Source organism: Brachycentrus maculatus, unplaced genomic scaffold (genome assembly GCF_059751285.1).
Source record: "Brachycentrus maculatus isolate JH-2025_06_01 unplaced genomic scaffold, ASM5975128v1 h1tg000136l, whole genome shotgun sequence".
Classification (NCBI taxonomy): Eukaryota; Metazoa; Arthropoda; class Insecta; order Trichoptera; family Brachycentridae; genus Brachycentrus; species Brachycentrus maculatus.
The window spans coordinates 299,491-316,952 of NW_028280889.1; the positions used below are offsets into that span (position 1 = coordinate 299,491).

The following is a 17,462-nucleotide window of genomic DNA, read 5'->3' on the forward strand; positions in this document are numbered from 1 at the left end:
TCTCCGAGCGACCGGATTGCACGTTTGACTTCTAGTTAACTGTCGTTTTCTGTCCCCCCCCCTCCCCCTTATATCCTCGATATCGCGTCGGGAGCAGGCCGAGGCGCTGGAGCCGGCGCTGGAGGCGGCGGCGGGCAAGTCGCCGTACGTGACGGCGCGCGCGGTGACCACGCGCACGGCCACCACGCACGAGGACCTGGGCACCAACGCGCGCACGCAGCAGCTGGAGGAGAAGACCGTGGCGCACTCCATGACCTCGTCGGCCACGCGCCAGGAGCAGCGCGTGGTCACGCAGGAGGTCAAGACCACCGTGCTCACCGGGGACCAGGTACGCCCCCGACTCCCGACACACCACTCAGTAACACCACGGAGGAATTTTAGTAATAATAATAATAAATTTGGATAATTTATATGACGCCATTTTCGTAAAATAATACCTCAAGGGCGCTTCTATTCTGTCTTCTTCATAAGTCACATTCTGTGTGAAGATATATCGCTCACTCCTTTCAAGAACGCCATAAATAAAAAATACTTAGTTAAGCCTTAACAAAGAGATCGGTATATAATATTCATAAAAAAAAATTTGATAGTTACATATTTTCTGGCTTTGAAATGAGGCCGGCGTAGAAGGTAAAAATACCCTTCCTGTGCTTAAGCATCAATCGACCCAACGGGTAGAAATACCTTTCCGGTCCCAAGTGTATTAGTGGTCGAATCCACACTGCCTCCACCTCTTCCACCATTGAAATAGCTCAGACGAGAACATTGAAATGAGGGAAGCTTGTTGGCGGCTTTTGGAAGGCGTGCGGATACGTGGCCTAGCCGGCTGAATTGCCTTTTCCCGACCGCAGTCATGGGTTCCTGCGTCTTCTTCGATCCTTGAAATTTGTCACGGACAAAGAATTGCTAAAATTCCTCTATTTTCTGTTTATTCAACCATCCCCCATTCCCGTTTTACTTTAACTTTTGTTGATTTATTTTTAATTATGATATCGGAAGATGGCCAATTAGAATCTATTATCGCAAATATTATTTTCCAATCAATTTTATTATTTTTTGTTGGCGGCCATCTTCCTAGTTTTGTTTTTCTAGCGCATTGCGTGTCGGAGCGTACAAAACATGATTTAAGACACACGGTTAAGGATACATCATTTAAGATCATGGTTTAAGAGACATGGTTTAAGATACAGGATTTATGATCATGGTTTGAGAGACACGGTTTAAGATACATGGTTTAAGATACATGGTTTAAGATACATGATTTAAGATCATGGTTTAAGAGACATGGTTTAAGATACAGGATTTAAGATCATGGTTTGAGAGACACGGTTTAAGATACATGGTTTAAGATACATGATTTAAGATCATGGTTTAAGAGACATGGTTTTAGATAAATGATTTGAAATCATGGTTTAAGATACGTTATTTAAGATCATGGTTTAAGAAACATGGTTTAAGATACATGGTTTAAGTGACATGGTTTTAGATAAATGATTTAAATTCATGGTTTAAGATACATGATTTTAGATCATGGTTTAAGACACATGATTTAAGATAAATGATTTAAAATCATGGTTTAAGATACATGATTTAAGATCATGGTTTAAGAGACATGGTTTAAGATAAATGATTTAAAATCATGGTTTAAGAGACATGGTTTGATAGACATATCTGAGTACATATTCACAATTGCCTTGTAAATTTGACCCAGAACTTTTAAAAAAAAAATAGTTAATTTGTATAATTTATATAGCTCCACTTAAGGACCTCCAGCACGGTAGCTAAACACGCTAACCATTTCACCACGGAGGCGGACAGCTCAAAAATAGTCTCATTTTTACACACGACTAGTTTTCTAAACTAGTTTTGTGTAACGAAATAAAACTCATTAAGTGTTATTATATTATACGAGTGTTTAATTTAAAAAACATCAACATGTCATTTATTTATTGTTTCGGCATTAACTTTGTGGTAAGACATGTTACAATGATTAAAGAAAACACTTCGTTTTTTACCACTTGAGTTTTATTATAGACTACATGTTTCAGAAGTTAAACTTCCATCAGTCAGGTCTGTATAATAATTATTTTTCGGAATTTGCAAATCACATAATAGATACAAATCACTCATTTCACTCTCATAAATTAAAATTATTACACCTTGTTCCATATAAAGGCCAAATTATGAATTATCTTGAAAATTTAGAAATCCAAAAAAACCTGAATTCTAATAATTTATTAAATAATATATTGTTTCAAAATTCTTCACCATTGCTTTCCATTTTTCCTTTGTTTTCAAACTCCGTCCCTTGACTAACCCCTTCCCCTTACTTTCCCCTCTCCTTATTTATAGAACAATTTTATATTTTATATTTTAGTTACTATACAGACCTGAATGATGGAAGTTTAACTTCTGAAACATGTAGTCTATAATAAAACTCAAGTGGTAAAAAACGAAGTGTTTTCTTTAATCATTGTAACATGTCATTTCACAAAGTTAATGCCGAATCAATAAATTATACAGTTTAGGGGTGGGTTGCAGGGTTCAGGACCGGCCCGATATTTGTTTTTATGTGGACCACGACGCCTTTAGGTCCACAGGTCAAATTTTCCATGCGATTGTGAATACGGATACAGACGCCTTCATCGTACGTGGGTTGTCCACTCTCCGCCACGCACTGCGCACATTTTCTTTGTATTAATTTGCATTTTGTTTATGTTTTACGCATGAATCTGTCATTGATTGCTCGTCCGCTGCCAGAAACTCTCTTCTTCGCCAAACGCCGCCTTCTTTTATTTATTTATTTTAACATACATTATTTTTGACATCTCAACATAGATAAAGAAGAATATGGAGGTCTAAATATGAACTAAAACATAATAAATAAGTAACATAATTATTTATTATTTTTTAGTTTATATTTAGACCTGAAGATGGAAGCATAGCTTCCGAAAATAGTCATTGTAATTAAATAAACTCAAGTGGTTAAAAGCAAGTATATTATATTAATAATAATAATAAAACCCTTATCCGCACCCCAATGGTGCATAGGGCACTGCGTCATATAAACGCAGTGTTATCTTGATCATTTACACATGAAGGAAAGGTGATCAGCCCTCCGCTTCAGGTACCAGTCCAGGGTAATATTGAATAAATATGACAGTGAAAAAATCACTTATATTTATTTTACCCCCCTTGGGAATCGAACCCGGGACCTCCAGAACGGTAGCCGAGCGTGCTGACCATTACACTACGGAGGCGGACTATAAACTAAATATAAACTAAACTAAATAAATAACGGAAATATAAACTAAAACATAAAAAATAAGTAAGATAATTATCAATAATAATAAATAATTATCTTACTTATTTATTATGTTTTAATTGTTGGGTAATATATCCAAAATAAAACAAGGTGTGTTGGATTGAATTCTACATTTATTTATGTATATGTTAATACGTGACGCGTTTCCTCTTCTTAGGACATTATCAAATACTTAAATAACTGGTGTTTGATAATGTCCTTAGAAGACGAAACGCATCACGTATTAACATATACATAAATAAATGTAGAATTCAATCCAACAAACCTTGTTTTATTTTGGAAATATTACCCAACAATTCAATATGGAATTCTACCAACTATCTGCAGTTACAATAAATATGTTTTAGTTTATATTTCCACCTACATATTCTTCTTACACCTCCATATTCTTCTTTATCTATGTTGAAATGTCAAAAATAATATTTAGACCTGAAGATGGAAGCATAGCTTCCGAAACTAGTCGTAATAAAATTAACTCAAGTGGTAAAAAACAACTATACTATGTTACTGAAAAAAATATAACACAGTTTGGCAAATATTGGCACAGTTTGGCGATAGAACAAGAGCGTTTCTGGTCAATTCTATCGCTCCGCGTCTGTCTCTCGCACGGTCATCGTGGCTTGGCTATTGACGAGCGAGCGCGGTGACAGCTTCACGCCACTTTGCGTATCGGTTTGGCTTACCTCCTTCTGTCCCTCCCCTGCCGACGCGCGCAGTTCGGGCGCCGCGGCTCGGACGGCTCGGCCAGCAGCGGCGACTCGGGGACGCCCATCGACTTTGACGACGACAGCGGCGCCAACTATGAGAACTACGCCAGACAGTTCCGGGTGAGTTTGCCGGATGCGCCTGCGCTTTATGGAGATACGGCATTCAACGCGATGTAGCGACTCACACCAAAACATACAGCATTCAAACATACATAGAACCTTCTTCGTATTTTTTTTAGATCCTAGGGATCTGTTTGTGCCTCCGCATGTCGCTCTTGGGATGTTGACTCCCAGCTGTCTGCCTGGGGATCTGCATCCTTCGGGGTTACCTTGGAGGGCGATACGTGGAAGTCTGTCTTCTGACATTCTGTTAATATGTTCATTCCAGTATCGCCTTCGTTGTCGTCCCCACCTCACGATATCCTCTGTCTTACGCATGCTCCGGATGTCGGTATTTCTTACTCGGTTTCGCAATGCGTTTCCGGTTATGGATCGGAGAGTCTTCATCTCGGAGGTTCCAAGACGGGATTTTGTTCTGACATAGAACCACAAGATCAAAAAAACAGAAACATTTTTTAATATTTTTTTTGACATATCAATATCTCAAGTATCTTTTTTTATTTGAAGAGTTTGACAGTTGCAAGTAGAATTTGGTCAAGAAATGTAATATAACTAATTAAACCATATCCGCTCCCTATGTGGAGCATATGAGGACCACAAACTGTCTCCAGGCTTTTCTGGCCGCCAGCTCCCTTGCATCCTCTTAAGTCAGGTCCGCGTCCAGAAGTTCAGACGAGAACTGCCGACGAATTGTCAGCAGTGGTCGGGAACCTGATGCCTTGTAAAAGAGGCAAGCTTGATGGCGGCTCTCGGGAGACATGCGGAGTGCATGGCCAAGCCAACTGAATCGCCTTTTCTTGACGACAGTTGTGACCAAGATTTGCTGCGTCCTACGCCTCATCTCTTCATTCCTCACAAAGTCAAACCACCGCACGCCTAAAATTCTCCGCAGATACCTATTCTCGAAGCTCAGTACACGGCTGCTCTGGGCCCTTGTAAGGTGCCATGTTTCACAGCCGTATAAGAGAACAGGAGCAATGCAGGCATTGTATAGGCGGCCTTTGGTCTTCACCGAGTATAAATCCGATCTACAGACAGCCTTCATACTGAAACTAATTAATGAATTTTTGTCTTTTTTTCAGGAATAAATAAATAAATATTTGCCTGCCGTGCATTTTTTTTTCAGAGATTTTTCACCTGCATTGTTTTAAATTCGGAATTATATATCTTTATTAGATGCATGCCGTTAAAAGTAAAAACGTAGACTGTATTTTTAAAATTTATAGTTTGAGTATATCTCAATTTGTGCATCAGATTGCATCAGATGTAGACTCGAAAAAATGTTGTTACATCGGAATGTTGAATAGTTTGTAGATGTTGTTGCGTCGTATTCACCAAATGTAACAGCGACGATTTCGTTGTTTTAAACAATCTGCATAAGAATAATAATAAATTGCTCAACATGGACGAGGAAGGATATGGGAGACTAGGCATTTACAGGGCTTTGGACCCGTTATAGGCTGGTTAAGTGACCGCTTTACGTGCGTGCAACATATCGAGTGGACAGGTCGTAAGCCCTGTAAATGCCCAGACTTCCATATATGTACTTCTTTGTCTATGTTGAGATGTCAAAAATGTAAAATTACTCCTAGAGTGGAGAGATTTGTGAACAAGTATTTGGACACATTCGAAATATGAATAAATTACTGGCTGAGAATTGGTTTTTGTTTCATCCATTCCGACTGGAGTTATATATATATATAAATGCATTTTCTATTAAAAGTTTGTCTGCGACATCTATGATTAAAATTACTAAGTTAGCAGAAACCTTCATGAAGGATTCTTTCTCAAATTATTTTGTATACTAGGAGAGTCCTGAAAATTATTTTGCATACTAGGAGAGTCATGAAAAATATTTTGCATACTATAAGAGGCCTGAAAATAATATTGCATAATGGGAGAGCTCTGATTTTTTTTCATATTAGTAGAGTCCTGGAAAATATTGTTCATACTAGAAGTCTTGAAAATTATTTTGCGTACTAGGAGAGTCCTGAAAAACATATTGGATACTTGGGAAACCTATAAATTATTTTGCATAATGGGAGTCCCGAAAATTGTATTGCATAATAGGAGAGTCCTGAAAAAATATTGCATACTTAAAATGAAATGCTAAAATTCTATAAATTATTTTGCATAATAATGGGAGAGTCCCGAAAATAATTTTGCATACTAGGAGAGTCCCGCTCGTGTAGCGTAGTTAAGTGCAGTGGCTAATGATTGCGTTACGGTGTACAGGACCCCAACGGCATGGTGGTGACGGAGAGCCGCGTGTTCCAGGCGGGGGCCCACGGCACCGGGGAGCCCCCTTTCAGCTCCCTGCTGACTTCTCAGGCCAGGACTGTAAGTACTGCATTATTCCCTTGCTGTATTCGGCCACTCATCTTCAAAGGCTGTCATCGGTCCTTCTGGCCACGTGTTCCGACAAACTGAGGAAGTCTGCCATCTGTATTTAGCCCTTTTAAGGCCTGGTATTTGTTAAGTCGCAACATAATTTTCCAGGTAACATTTTACGTAATGGATATTTTTCTTAAAATACCTTTCTTGCATTGAAAAAATAATTTTTTCTTCAAAATGATTATACTTATGGTTTTCAAAAGAAGAGAGTTATTGAATGGTAATGCGTTTAAAAAAAAAAAAAAAATATATATATATATATATATATATATATATATATATATATATATATATATATATATATATATATATATATAAATATTTTTTCTATACATATTCTAAAGAAACAATGAATTATTTATTAATTTGGGAATTATATGGCTTGTACATTAACCGCCTCCGTAGTGTAATGGTCAGCACGCTCGGCTACCGTTCTGGAGGTCCCGGGTTCGATTCTCAAGGGGGGTAAAATAAATATAAGTGATTTTTTCACTGTCATATTTATTCAATATTACCCTGGACTCTGGTACCTGAAGCGGAGGGCTGATCACCTTTCCTTCATGTGTAAAACGATCAAGATAACACTGCGTTTATATGACGCAGTGCCCTTTGCACCATTGGGGTGTGGATAAGGGTTTTATTATTATTATATATCATTAAAAATATTAAAAAATAGTTACATTTACAATGATAAAAGCCAATTAAATAATTCCACATTTATGTTATAAATACTGTTGAACATACAACATTGAAATATACATTCTTTATCTATATATATCCAATATACACGCGTGGACACACGTGCAGCCCTGACCGCGGCTGAACGGATTCTGATTTGAACACTTGAGACAAGCGTCTCAAGCGTGATCGAGAGAGATGAGATCTCAGCCTTAACACATTGCTTGCAGGAAACGCTTAAAAGCGTTTTTTACATACTGTCGGTAGAGAGCAGGAAACGCTTATGAGCTTTCTATTTGCTTACTTTTGGTACAGCGCGAGGCTATTAGACTTTTGTTTATTAAACTGTATACGTTGGCAACGATTCGTTCCGATGGTGTAACGACGGTGTTCTTCCTTCTCAGCAGAGTGGCGGCGATGATGAGGAGCATCCTCCGGGAGAGATCGTGTCCTCGCAGACCATCAGCTCCAAGACCCGCACCGTGGAAACCATCACGGTGAGTCTGTCTGACAAACATTCCGCCTAGCCAAACCAATATTCCTTCGATTTTATTTATAATTCTCCCATTTCAAAATTGTTTTGTACTGAGGTGGTGGTCCGCCTCCATAGTGTCATAGGGTCAAATAAATATATTCCTGGACTGATACCTGAAGCGGAGGGCTGATCACCTTTCCTTCATGTGTTAACAATCAAGATAACACTGCGTTTGTATGATGCAGTGCCCTATGCACCATTGGGTTGCGGATAAGGGTTTGAAGAAGAAGAAGGTGGTGTAAGATGATCAGTAATGACTGGCTAGTACTTTGCCTTTAGTTTACTATAGTAAGTATTACTAGGTAGCTCCGAGTGAGTGATTCTAGAAGAGACAAATCTAGAATACGCTTGTCAGACTATGCGGGTACTATTTTTAAATTTTTAAAAGGAATAACCCGCAAAGCTTCTATTTTAGAAACTTGTCTGCAGGTAGGATAGTAAGGAAAGGGAAGGCATATGTGAAAAATACATTACATGATGATTGCGGTTATGTTGTTGTCACCAACATACCCGCATTCCTTACGACAGTAAACGGATGGTATATATGGGCATATACCTAGTTGGATCCCATTATGACCTTGAACAAACTAGACAAAAATATTGAAATCCTTTAGTAAACAACCATGAAACACGATTTACACACAACGAAGGTTTGATAGTCCCAAGAATTAACAATAAATATGGGAGTCCAACACTGCAATATATCGTTCCAAATATTTTTAATTTGTTGCCGACGGATGTTAGAGGTCAAAATAAAACATGGAACAAAGGCAAAATAAAGGAATGGGTAAATGATCAAGAGTTAATTTTATGAAAATTGTAAAATGTTTATTTTCTTAATTTTTTTCTCTTTTTTGTGTCTATATTAGGTTAAAATCGTTAAAAACAATAAAAAATGTATTAAAAAAGAACTCCACCGACAAGACACACAAGGTGGCTTGGTGGGTCTCTGCAAAAAAAAAAAGCTCCAAATAAATGTATATAAATAAAAAAAAAATAATATAAAAAAAACGTATTGACTTGCAGTACAAGACGGAGAGAGATGGCGTAGTGGAGACCCGCGTGGAACAGAAGATCACCATCCAGTCTGACGGAGATCCCATCGACCATGATAGAGCCCTCGCTGAAGCCATACAGGTCGGTAGTCACTTCAATTCTACTTCAACTTATCCATCTATGCATTCAACAGTCAACGGCACTTATTGTTGGCTCTGCACGGTCAGTGGCAGTTCTCTACTCGTTCAGTACGGTCAATGGTGTTACTGCGCCGACATTGTACATTCTATTGTATTACTGTGACGACCCTGCACAGTCTGTCATTTTACTGTGCCGACTCTGTACAGTCTATCATATTACTGTGCCGACTCTGTACAGTCTATCATATTACTGTGCCGACTCTGTACAGTCTATCGTATCACCTTACTCATCCTGTACAGTCAACGGTGCTACTGTGCCGACTCTACACGATAGTACTTATACAATAGTACTATTGTGCTGACTCTGTACAGCCGACAATATTACTGTGCCGATCCTGTGCAGTTTATTTTATTACTGTGCCGACTCTGTACAGCCGATGATGTTACTACAGCTAATATTACTATGCTGATCCTGTACAATTTATCTTATTACAGTGTCAACTCTGAAAAGCCAATGATATTACCGTGCTGATCCTGTACAGCCGATGATATTACTGTGCCAACTCTGTACAGTCAATGATATTACTGTGCCAACTCTGTACTGTCAATGATATTACTTTGGCAACTCTGTACTGTCAATGATATTACTGTGCCAACTCTGTACTGTCAATGATATTACTGTGCCAACTCTGTACTGTCAATGCCAATATTACCATGCCAATTCTGTGCTGGCAGCAGTATTACTGGACTGATTTCGTAATCATTGTGTTGTAATACACATTAGTCGCTCTACAGTATGTGGCCTAGAGTAACCGAAGTGAGTTCTGTTTGCAGGAAGCGACCGCCATGAATCCAGACATGACCGTGGAGAAGATTGAGATCCAACAACAAACCCAACAGCAGTAACAGGTAATAATAATAACTATCATTACGTACCTGAGCCCACTGTTCACCAAACCCACATTATTTCTTCAAGCACTATCTGCCCACCTATTTAGAAACGGCTGTGTCTTACACATGCACATGCCTTACTATTGTAGTCTGTTTTTTTTTTAATGTATCAGAAAAAGTAACTTAAAATTATTTATTGGTAGATAGCTGCATTTGTTATTTAAATGAATGTGTAATTTTTACATTTTTGAGGTCTCAACATAGATGAGGAAGAATATGGATGTCTGGGTATTTACAGGGCTTGTGACCTGTCACAGGCTGGTTATGTGATCACTTTACACACGTGCGACATTCACCATTCTACCAAATTTTTGAAACTCCCACATGTATCATTAATCTCGTGACACTGTACATGCAAGTTTACTCGAGCCATCTATGGTTGGATTGGGAAAACTTGTATTTATTCCACTTTCATTTTTCCATATTCTTCTTCATCTATGTTGGGATGTCAAAAATTTAAAAATAACTCCTAAATAGAGAACCCCAGACTTGTGAACAGGTATTTGGACACACTCAAAGTTGACTGATAATCTAATTGAATACATTTTTCCAGGTGAAGAGTCTTCGCCGTGAGCCATTCGCCGAAAGGCGAGAGGAGCCATCTACGTACGCTCGCTACGTTACAAATGATAAGGCGTTGTATCATCCGTCGTTACTCGCCTCGGTACAAATCAATACAACCACCTGACAGCTTGCATTTTTGAATCTTTAATATTATAATCCATGTATAAAAAAGGCGACGTGTTGAAATTTTTAAAATATTTTATCGTGAATCTATTTTTTTTTATATAGAGAAGCCCTCTCCACAGCTTGTGGAAATTAAAAATATATATATATATAAATATATAAACATTGTTTGAATTCTATACAAGGCGAATTTATGAAACGTCTGATTATAAATAGATCGAATCGAATCTGATCATGTATCGAATTGACGCAGTGTTTTATTGATCATTACTTACACGAAGGCAAGGTGATCACTCTCGCGCTTCAGGAACCAGTCCAGGGTAATATTAAATAAATATTACAGTGTGAAATCACTAATATTTATTTTCACCCCCCTGGGAATCGAACCCGGGACCTCCAGCTAAACACGCTGACCATTACACCACGGAGGCGGACAAAATATATTATGTATTAATTATTATACATATATTACGAGTGACAATTGTAACGGGGGATTAGATTCACTCGCGATTCTCGTCAGCATTCGCCTTGTATCGGAACATACGCCTTTATATTTTGTATTTGACCTTCGCATTTTTAATTTTAATATTAATTTAATCTGTCCAATTGCATTTTTTAATTTTGATAATTTTTTCGTATTTATTAAGGTTGAAAATTGATATTTATAATTATTAGCGTTTTACAGTTGATAATATTATATACATAAAAAATTATATATATAACGATGTTGTATATAGAACAAAATGTGAAAAATTTATATTAAACGTATAGTTGAATGGTTGGGAAGCTGTGTTCAGAGCTTTTTACATTCGAGATTACGTTACGAGTGCGTGACCAATTAAATCACCATCTTCAAACGAGCGTACTGATCTTGGCATCTACACTTTTTATCACTAGATAGGACAAAAATGGAAAGTTAAAAAAAATTATATGGCTAGATATATATTTGTTAAACTGATAGATCAAGTGTTTGTCTAATTTTTTGATGCTGCAATACATTCGAAAATACCGGCACAATGCACAATATAAAAATTCAGTATCTAATTATTACTGTGCTAATCATGTATATTTATTTATATTATTAAGCTTATAATTTGACCAGATAATTTATTTACAACATTTTGAGTGTGTCCAAATACTTATTATCTCCAATTACAGGAGTTATTTTCAAGTATTTGGACACACTCAAAATGTTGTATATTTATTTACTTTACTGTGCTGTTTCTGTAAAAATCAGTAGTTTTACTGTGCTGATTCTGTACAGCCAATGGTATTCAATAGTATTACTGTGCTGGTTCTGTACAGTAGATAGTATTACTGGGCTGATTCTGTATGGTCAGTAATATTACTGTGCTGATTCTGTACAGTAGATAGTATTACTGGGCTAATTCTGTACAGCCAATGATATTACTGTGCTGATTCTGTACAGTCAGTAACTTTGCTGATTTCGATTGTACAGTCAATGGTAGTCACTGTGGTCTTTCTGTAGTCAGTTAAATTACTGTGCTGATTCTGTACAGTATTACTGTGCTGATTCTGTGCAGTCAATAGTATTACTGTGCTGATTCTGTGCAGTCAATAGTATTGCTGTGCTGATTCTGTACAGTCAATAGTATTACTGTGCTGATTCTGTACAGTAAATAGTATTACTGTGCCGATTTTGTACAGTCCTTACTATACAATACTTTCAATTTGCCATCAAACTAACAGTTTGTTCGTATCTAGTGATAAAAGCCCAAAATATTGTTGAGAATAGATAGGAGTGTGGCTTGAACGTAAACTAGTGTTAATGTTAGATTCTACAGCCTTTGAAAAAATCTCAATTGCAATTTTTATTTTTGTACGTAGTCGTAGCTCGCTTGTTCCACCGCGGGGAACCCCCTCAGTGTTGCTAGACTGTCTTCGCTTTCATCCGACCCTATTTATACGCGCGAGCGTTCATACTTCCATCCGACTGGTAGCACTATTCATTCACAAACGGCTTAAAGGGGCCTCAATAAACTGCATTACAAATCTGTCGCTTTGGCTCTTTAAAAATAAGATGTAAATAGAATCGGTGCGTAGAGCGCTGCATTTGATTGATGCGGTGCCACCTTGAATTTTATGCTTGTAACATCTGCAGTAGAGTCTCGATTCGGGGTCGGATAACACGGAAAATTATAAAATCGACACTGGAGATGTGTTAATTTTATTTCTTCTTCTTCTTCTTATTGTAGGCCTTGCGGCCTGTTTTTAAGAGGGATTAGCCTGCTGCGATGTCGATTCCCAGCTATCGACCCATCTTTTTGGTGGTCCTCCCGGGAGTCGTCTACCATGGGGTTGGCCGTACAGTGCGATGTGGGGGGGGAGTCTGGATGGTTCCATTCTCCTCACGTGCGCATACCATAGTCTCCTTCGTTGCCTTCCCCACCTAACGACATCTTCGATCTCGCATATTTCCCTGATCCTGGCATTTCTCATTCCATCTCGAAGACTCTTTAATTAATTTTATTTGCACATGGAAAACTTTTCAAATATGTACGTGTAACATAACTGAATGTAACGAACTAAAATGTCAAAATGCACTTACGGCAAAATAATAAAACATGAATATGTATAATGCGTGCAGGAAAGGGGCACTGCCCCGGGAGGCCGGATAACCGAGGCTCTACTGTAATTTGGGAATTGATTTCGGGACGTCTTGCAATGTAGCCTAAACCGCTTACCACTGCACTCAGTACATAGTGCAGTAGGGGAGTTAATATATTTTTTAAATATTGCAGTGTTATCTCGATTGCAAATAACATAATCTTGCGCTTTAGATGTCAATTTACGGTAACGTGATTAGATTTTTTTTTAAATAAATAAAAATCATCTCTTTTAGGCACGACCCCTTTAGGTTCGTTCAGTCTATCATCTTATATTAATTTTCTTTCCTTTGAAAAATCAAAACAGTCCAACTTCCGTATAATGAAGTTCTCCCAACAATAGATATCTCTATTGAATATAGAACTTTTGAGTATTCAAACGTGCAACTTTCGAATATTAACCGTGCTGAGAAATGCCAACTTCCGTATAATGAAGTTCTCTCAACAATAGATATCTCTATTGAATGTAGAACTTTTGAGTATTCAAATGTGCAACTTTCGAATGTTAACCGAGTGCTGAGAAATTCCAACTTCCGTATACTGAAGTTCTCTCAACAATAGATATCTCTATTGAATGTAGAACTTTTGAGTATTCAAATGTGCAACTTTCGAATACTAACCGAGTGCTGAGAGATTCCAACTTCCACATAATGAAGTTCTCTGAACAATAGATATCTCTATTGAATGTAGAACTTTTGAGTATTCAAATGTGCAACTTTCGAATACTAACCGAGTGCTGAGAAATTCCAACTTCCGTATACTGAAGTTCTCTCAACAATAGATATCTCTATTGAATGTAGAACTTTTGAGTATTCAAATGTGCAACTTTCGAATACTAACCGAGTGCTGAGAGATTCCAACTTCCACATAATGAAGTTCTCTGAACAATAGATATCTCTATTGAATGTAGAACTTTTGAGTATTCAAATGTGCAACTTTCGAATACTAACCGAGTGCTGAGAAATTCCAACTTCCGTATACTGAAGTTCTCTCAACAATAGATATCTCTATTGAATGTAGAACTTTTGAGTATTCAAATGTGCAACTTTCGAATATTAACCGAGTGCTGAGAGATTCCAACTTCCACATAATGAAGTTCTCTCAACAATAGATATCTCTATTGAATATAGAACTTTTAAATATTCGAACGTACAACTTTCGAATACTCATAGAAATCAATCTATTTTTACAAAAGGCAGAAAACATTTAAGCAAATTAAAAACAGTATGTTTACACATATTCTCAATTCGGAATTTTCTTTTAATTTCGTTAATTAATTCGGCAGTCACTTTGTAGTAAAAATCTATCCATTTTTAACTTAAGTTTTAGTTGGTAAATATCACTTTTTCTTCAAATCTATTGTGACACATGTTTCGATGCATTCCGCATCATTTTCAAACACCGTACGTGTCACAACACATTTTAAGAAATAGCAGTATTTACTAAGTAAAACTTGAATTTAAAATGGGAATTTTCCGTGTGATATAATTACTCTGCTACGGTCGATAGAGCTCTTCATTGTGCGGGATTTGCACTGTTCCGATTTCCATTAGAGGAATGAGGTATTTTGTAATTTGTATCACTAAGTGAAGGGCAGAACACCTCCGGGTGAATTTATTTTCTTTTATCTTTACGTATGAATAATTTTAAGTATGTTAAAAACACGAATGTACTATTATATTAGACGGAAAAAATGCACTATGCACCTTAATTTTTTAAAGATTAAACTGTTTTGATCCAAGTACAGAAAAAAATTAAATACTGCGGTAAATCCATAATAAAAAATATCTTATTCTCCATGAGCCCTCTGTCCATCCTTCCATTTTTTTCGGTCGGTTGCTGCTTGCAGCCAGTTTCTACCCCCCACAGGGACTATGTCGTCGGACCATCTTTTTTGAGGTCTTCCGACGTCTCTTAAATTCTCCCAAGGTCTCCATCTTAAAATTTTAGTGGTCCATCTTATGGGGTCTTGTCACAATATATCTCGATACACACATCTCTTACCCTTATCCGCACCCGATGGTGCGTAGGGCACCGCATCGTATTGACGCTGTGTTATCTTGATTGTAACTTACAGGAAAGCAAGGTGATCACTATATATATAGCCGCATGGGGTAGGCCGAGAGGATAGAATGTAACACTTGGCTATTGAAATTTTACCGCAGTCATTTTGGAATAATACAACTCTAAGACTGTATCACATTTTATTAAATTTATAAACGAGTCATTACGTATCAAAAGCGGCCACATCCACAATAGAATGGTATTTTTAATAACATTTGTACATTTTTAGAGTCGACGGAATTCTTTTATATAACGAGTTAATTGATCAGTTTTTTTTATAACTCTTACGTGAGATTTTTTCCAATTTGTCTTTTACGGACGTGGATGTGGCCGGTTTTGGTATGGAAGAGCATACATAGTATTGTGTATCCGGGCCGCAGGAGAGCGTAGCTTTCTTATTTTTACATTATTAAGGACATTCTACAGAAGTAATATATTTCTACAAATTTTTTAAAATGAATAATTCTCTATTTAGCTTATTTATAGTAAGTGTTGTTTTTTTATACCTTAGTTGGACATGATTACTTTGAGTCATTTTGTGTATAATTCTCAAAATACATTATGATATGAAAATAAATATTAAACTCTTTTATTTACGCCCTATTCCCTCACCTCCTGTATCCGCCTTCATAGTCTAGTGGTTAGCGTGCTCGACTACTGTGCTGGAAGTCTGATAATTAGCTTGTCCCGAAGTTCTGACGAGAACTGCCGACGAATTGTCAGCAGTGTTCGTCCTGGGCGGCGCGAACCTGATGCCTTGTAAAAGAGGCAGCTTGATGGCAGCTCTCGGGAAGCATGCGGAGTGCATGCCCAAGCCAACTGAATCGCCTTTTCTTGACGACAGTTGTGTAACCAAGATATTTTTTTTTATGTATTTATATATATATATATATATATATATATATATATATATATATATATATATATATATATATATATATATATATATATACATATACATATATCTATATATATATATATGTATATATATATATATATATATATATATATATATATATATACGTATATATATATATATATATATATATATATATATATATATATATATATATATATATATATATATATATATATATATATATATATATATATATATATATATATATATATATATATATATATATATATACGTATATATATATATATATATATATATATATATATATATATATATATATATATATATATATATATTTATATATTTATATATATATATATATATATATATATATATATATATATATATATATATATATATATATATATATATATATATATATATATATATATATATATATATATATATATATATATATATATATATATATATATATATATATATATATATATATATATATATATATATATATATATATATATATATATATATATATATATATATATATATATATATATATATATATATATATATATATATATATATATATATATATATATATATATATATATATATATATATATATATATATATATATATATATATATATATATATATATATATATATATATATATATATATATATTATAAACATATGTGTGGAAAATCATTATATGACAGAATCAAAAACGAAGATTTAAGAAAGGAATGTAAGGCTGAAAAAGGAATAATTGAAGAGATTAGGGAGAGTTCTTTACGGTGGTATGGACATGTGGAGCGAATGGATAGCGAGGGAATGACTAATAAAATATATGTGGCGAATGTGAGAGGGAAAACAGAACGAGGACGACCGAAAAAGACTTGGCACGATCAGATCAATCGGAACCTAAAATCTGGCGGTGTCAAAAGTCTGCGTAATCGGAGGGCATGTATGACAAGATGTGAAGGAGGTGAAGAGTGTATGTCAGGACAGAAGAGTGTGGCGTTCCATCATCTCTACCTACCCCTGCGGGGAAATGGCGTGATGGTAGTAGTAGTATATATATATATATATATACATACACACATTTATACAATGCAAGCTATAGGGGTAGGCAGAGAGAATAGAACGCCATGCCACCCTGACTTTGCAAACATTCTTCGCCTCTTCCAGATTCATACATACCGCTTTCAAGTATTTGGCATACCCGATTGTGCCAAGTTTTTCTCGGTCTCCTCCTCCGCTTCTTTTCCCAACTACATCGCGAGTGAGGAAAGAACGGTTAAACATATTTATGAGGCGAATGTAGTAAACAATTTTTATAAAACAATATTTTTTA

General features: G+C 36.1%; 1 protein-coding gene across 5 annotated transcripts in view; it reads left to right on the forward strand.

The window, feature by feature from the left end:
- cora (erythrocyte membrane protein band 4.1 like coracle) overlaps positions 1–11,429 on the forward strand; it is a 100,731-nt gene extending 89,302 nt beyond the window's left edge. For 2 of the 5 annotated variants that reach the window (XM_088260504.1, XM_088260506.1), the window contains 7 exons: positions 98–328; positions 4,042–4,152; positions 6,388–6,492; positions 7,629–7,721; positions 8,786–8,896; positions 9,730–9,804; positions 10,400–11,429. In XM_088260504.1, the coding sequence (XP_088116630.1) occupies positions 98–328; positions 4,042–4,152; positions 6,388–6,492; positions 7,629–7,721; positions 8,786–8,896; positions 9,730–9,801 (723 nt within the window). In that variant the 3' untranslated portion in view covers positions 9,802–9,804; positions 10,400–11,429. The remainder of the gene's footprint in view (positions 1–97; positions 329–4,041; positions 4,153–6,387; positions 6,493–7,628; positions 7,722–8,785; positions 8,897–9,729; positions 9,805–10,399) is intronic. The other 3 variants (XM_088260505.1, XM_088260507.1, XM_088260508.1) reach the window with 3 other exon arrangements.
- The last annotated feature ends 6,033 nt before the right edge of the window (positions 11,430–17,462 follow it).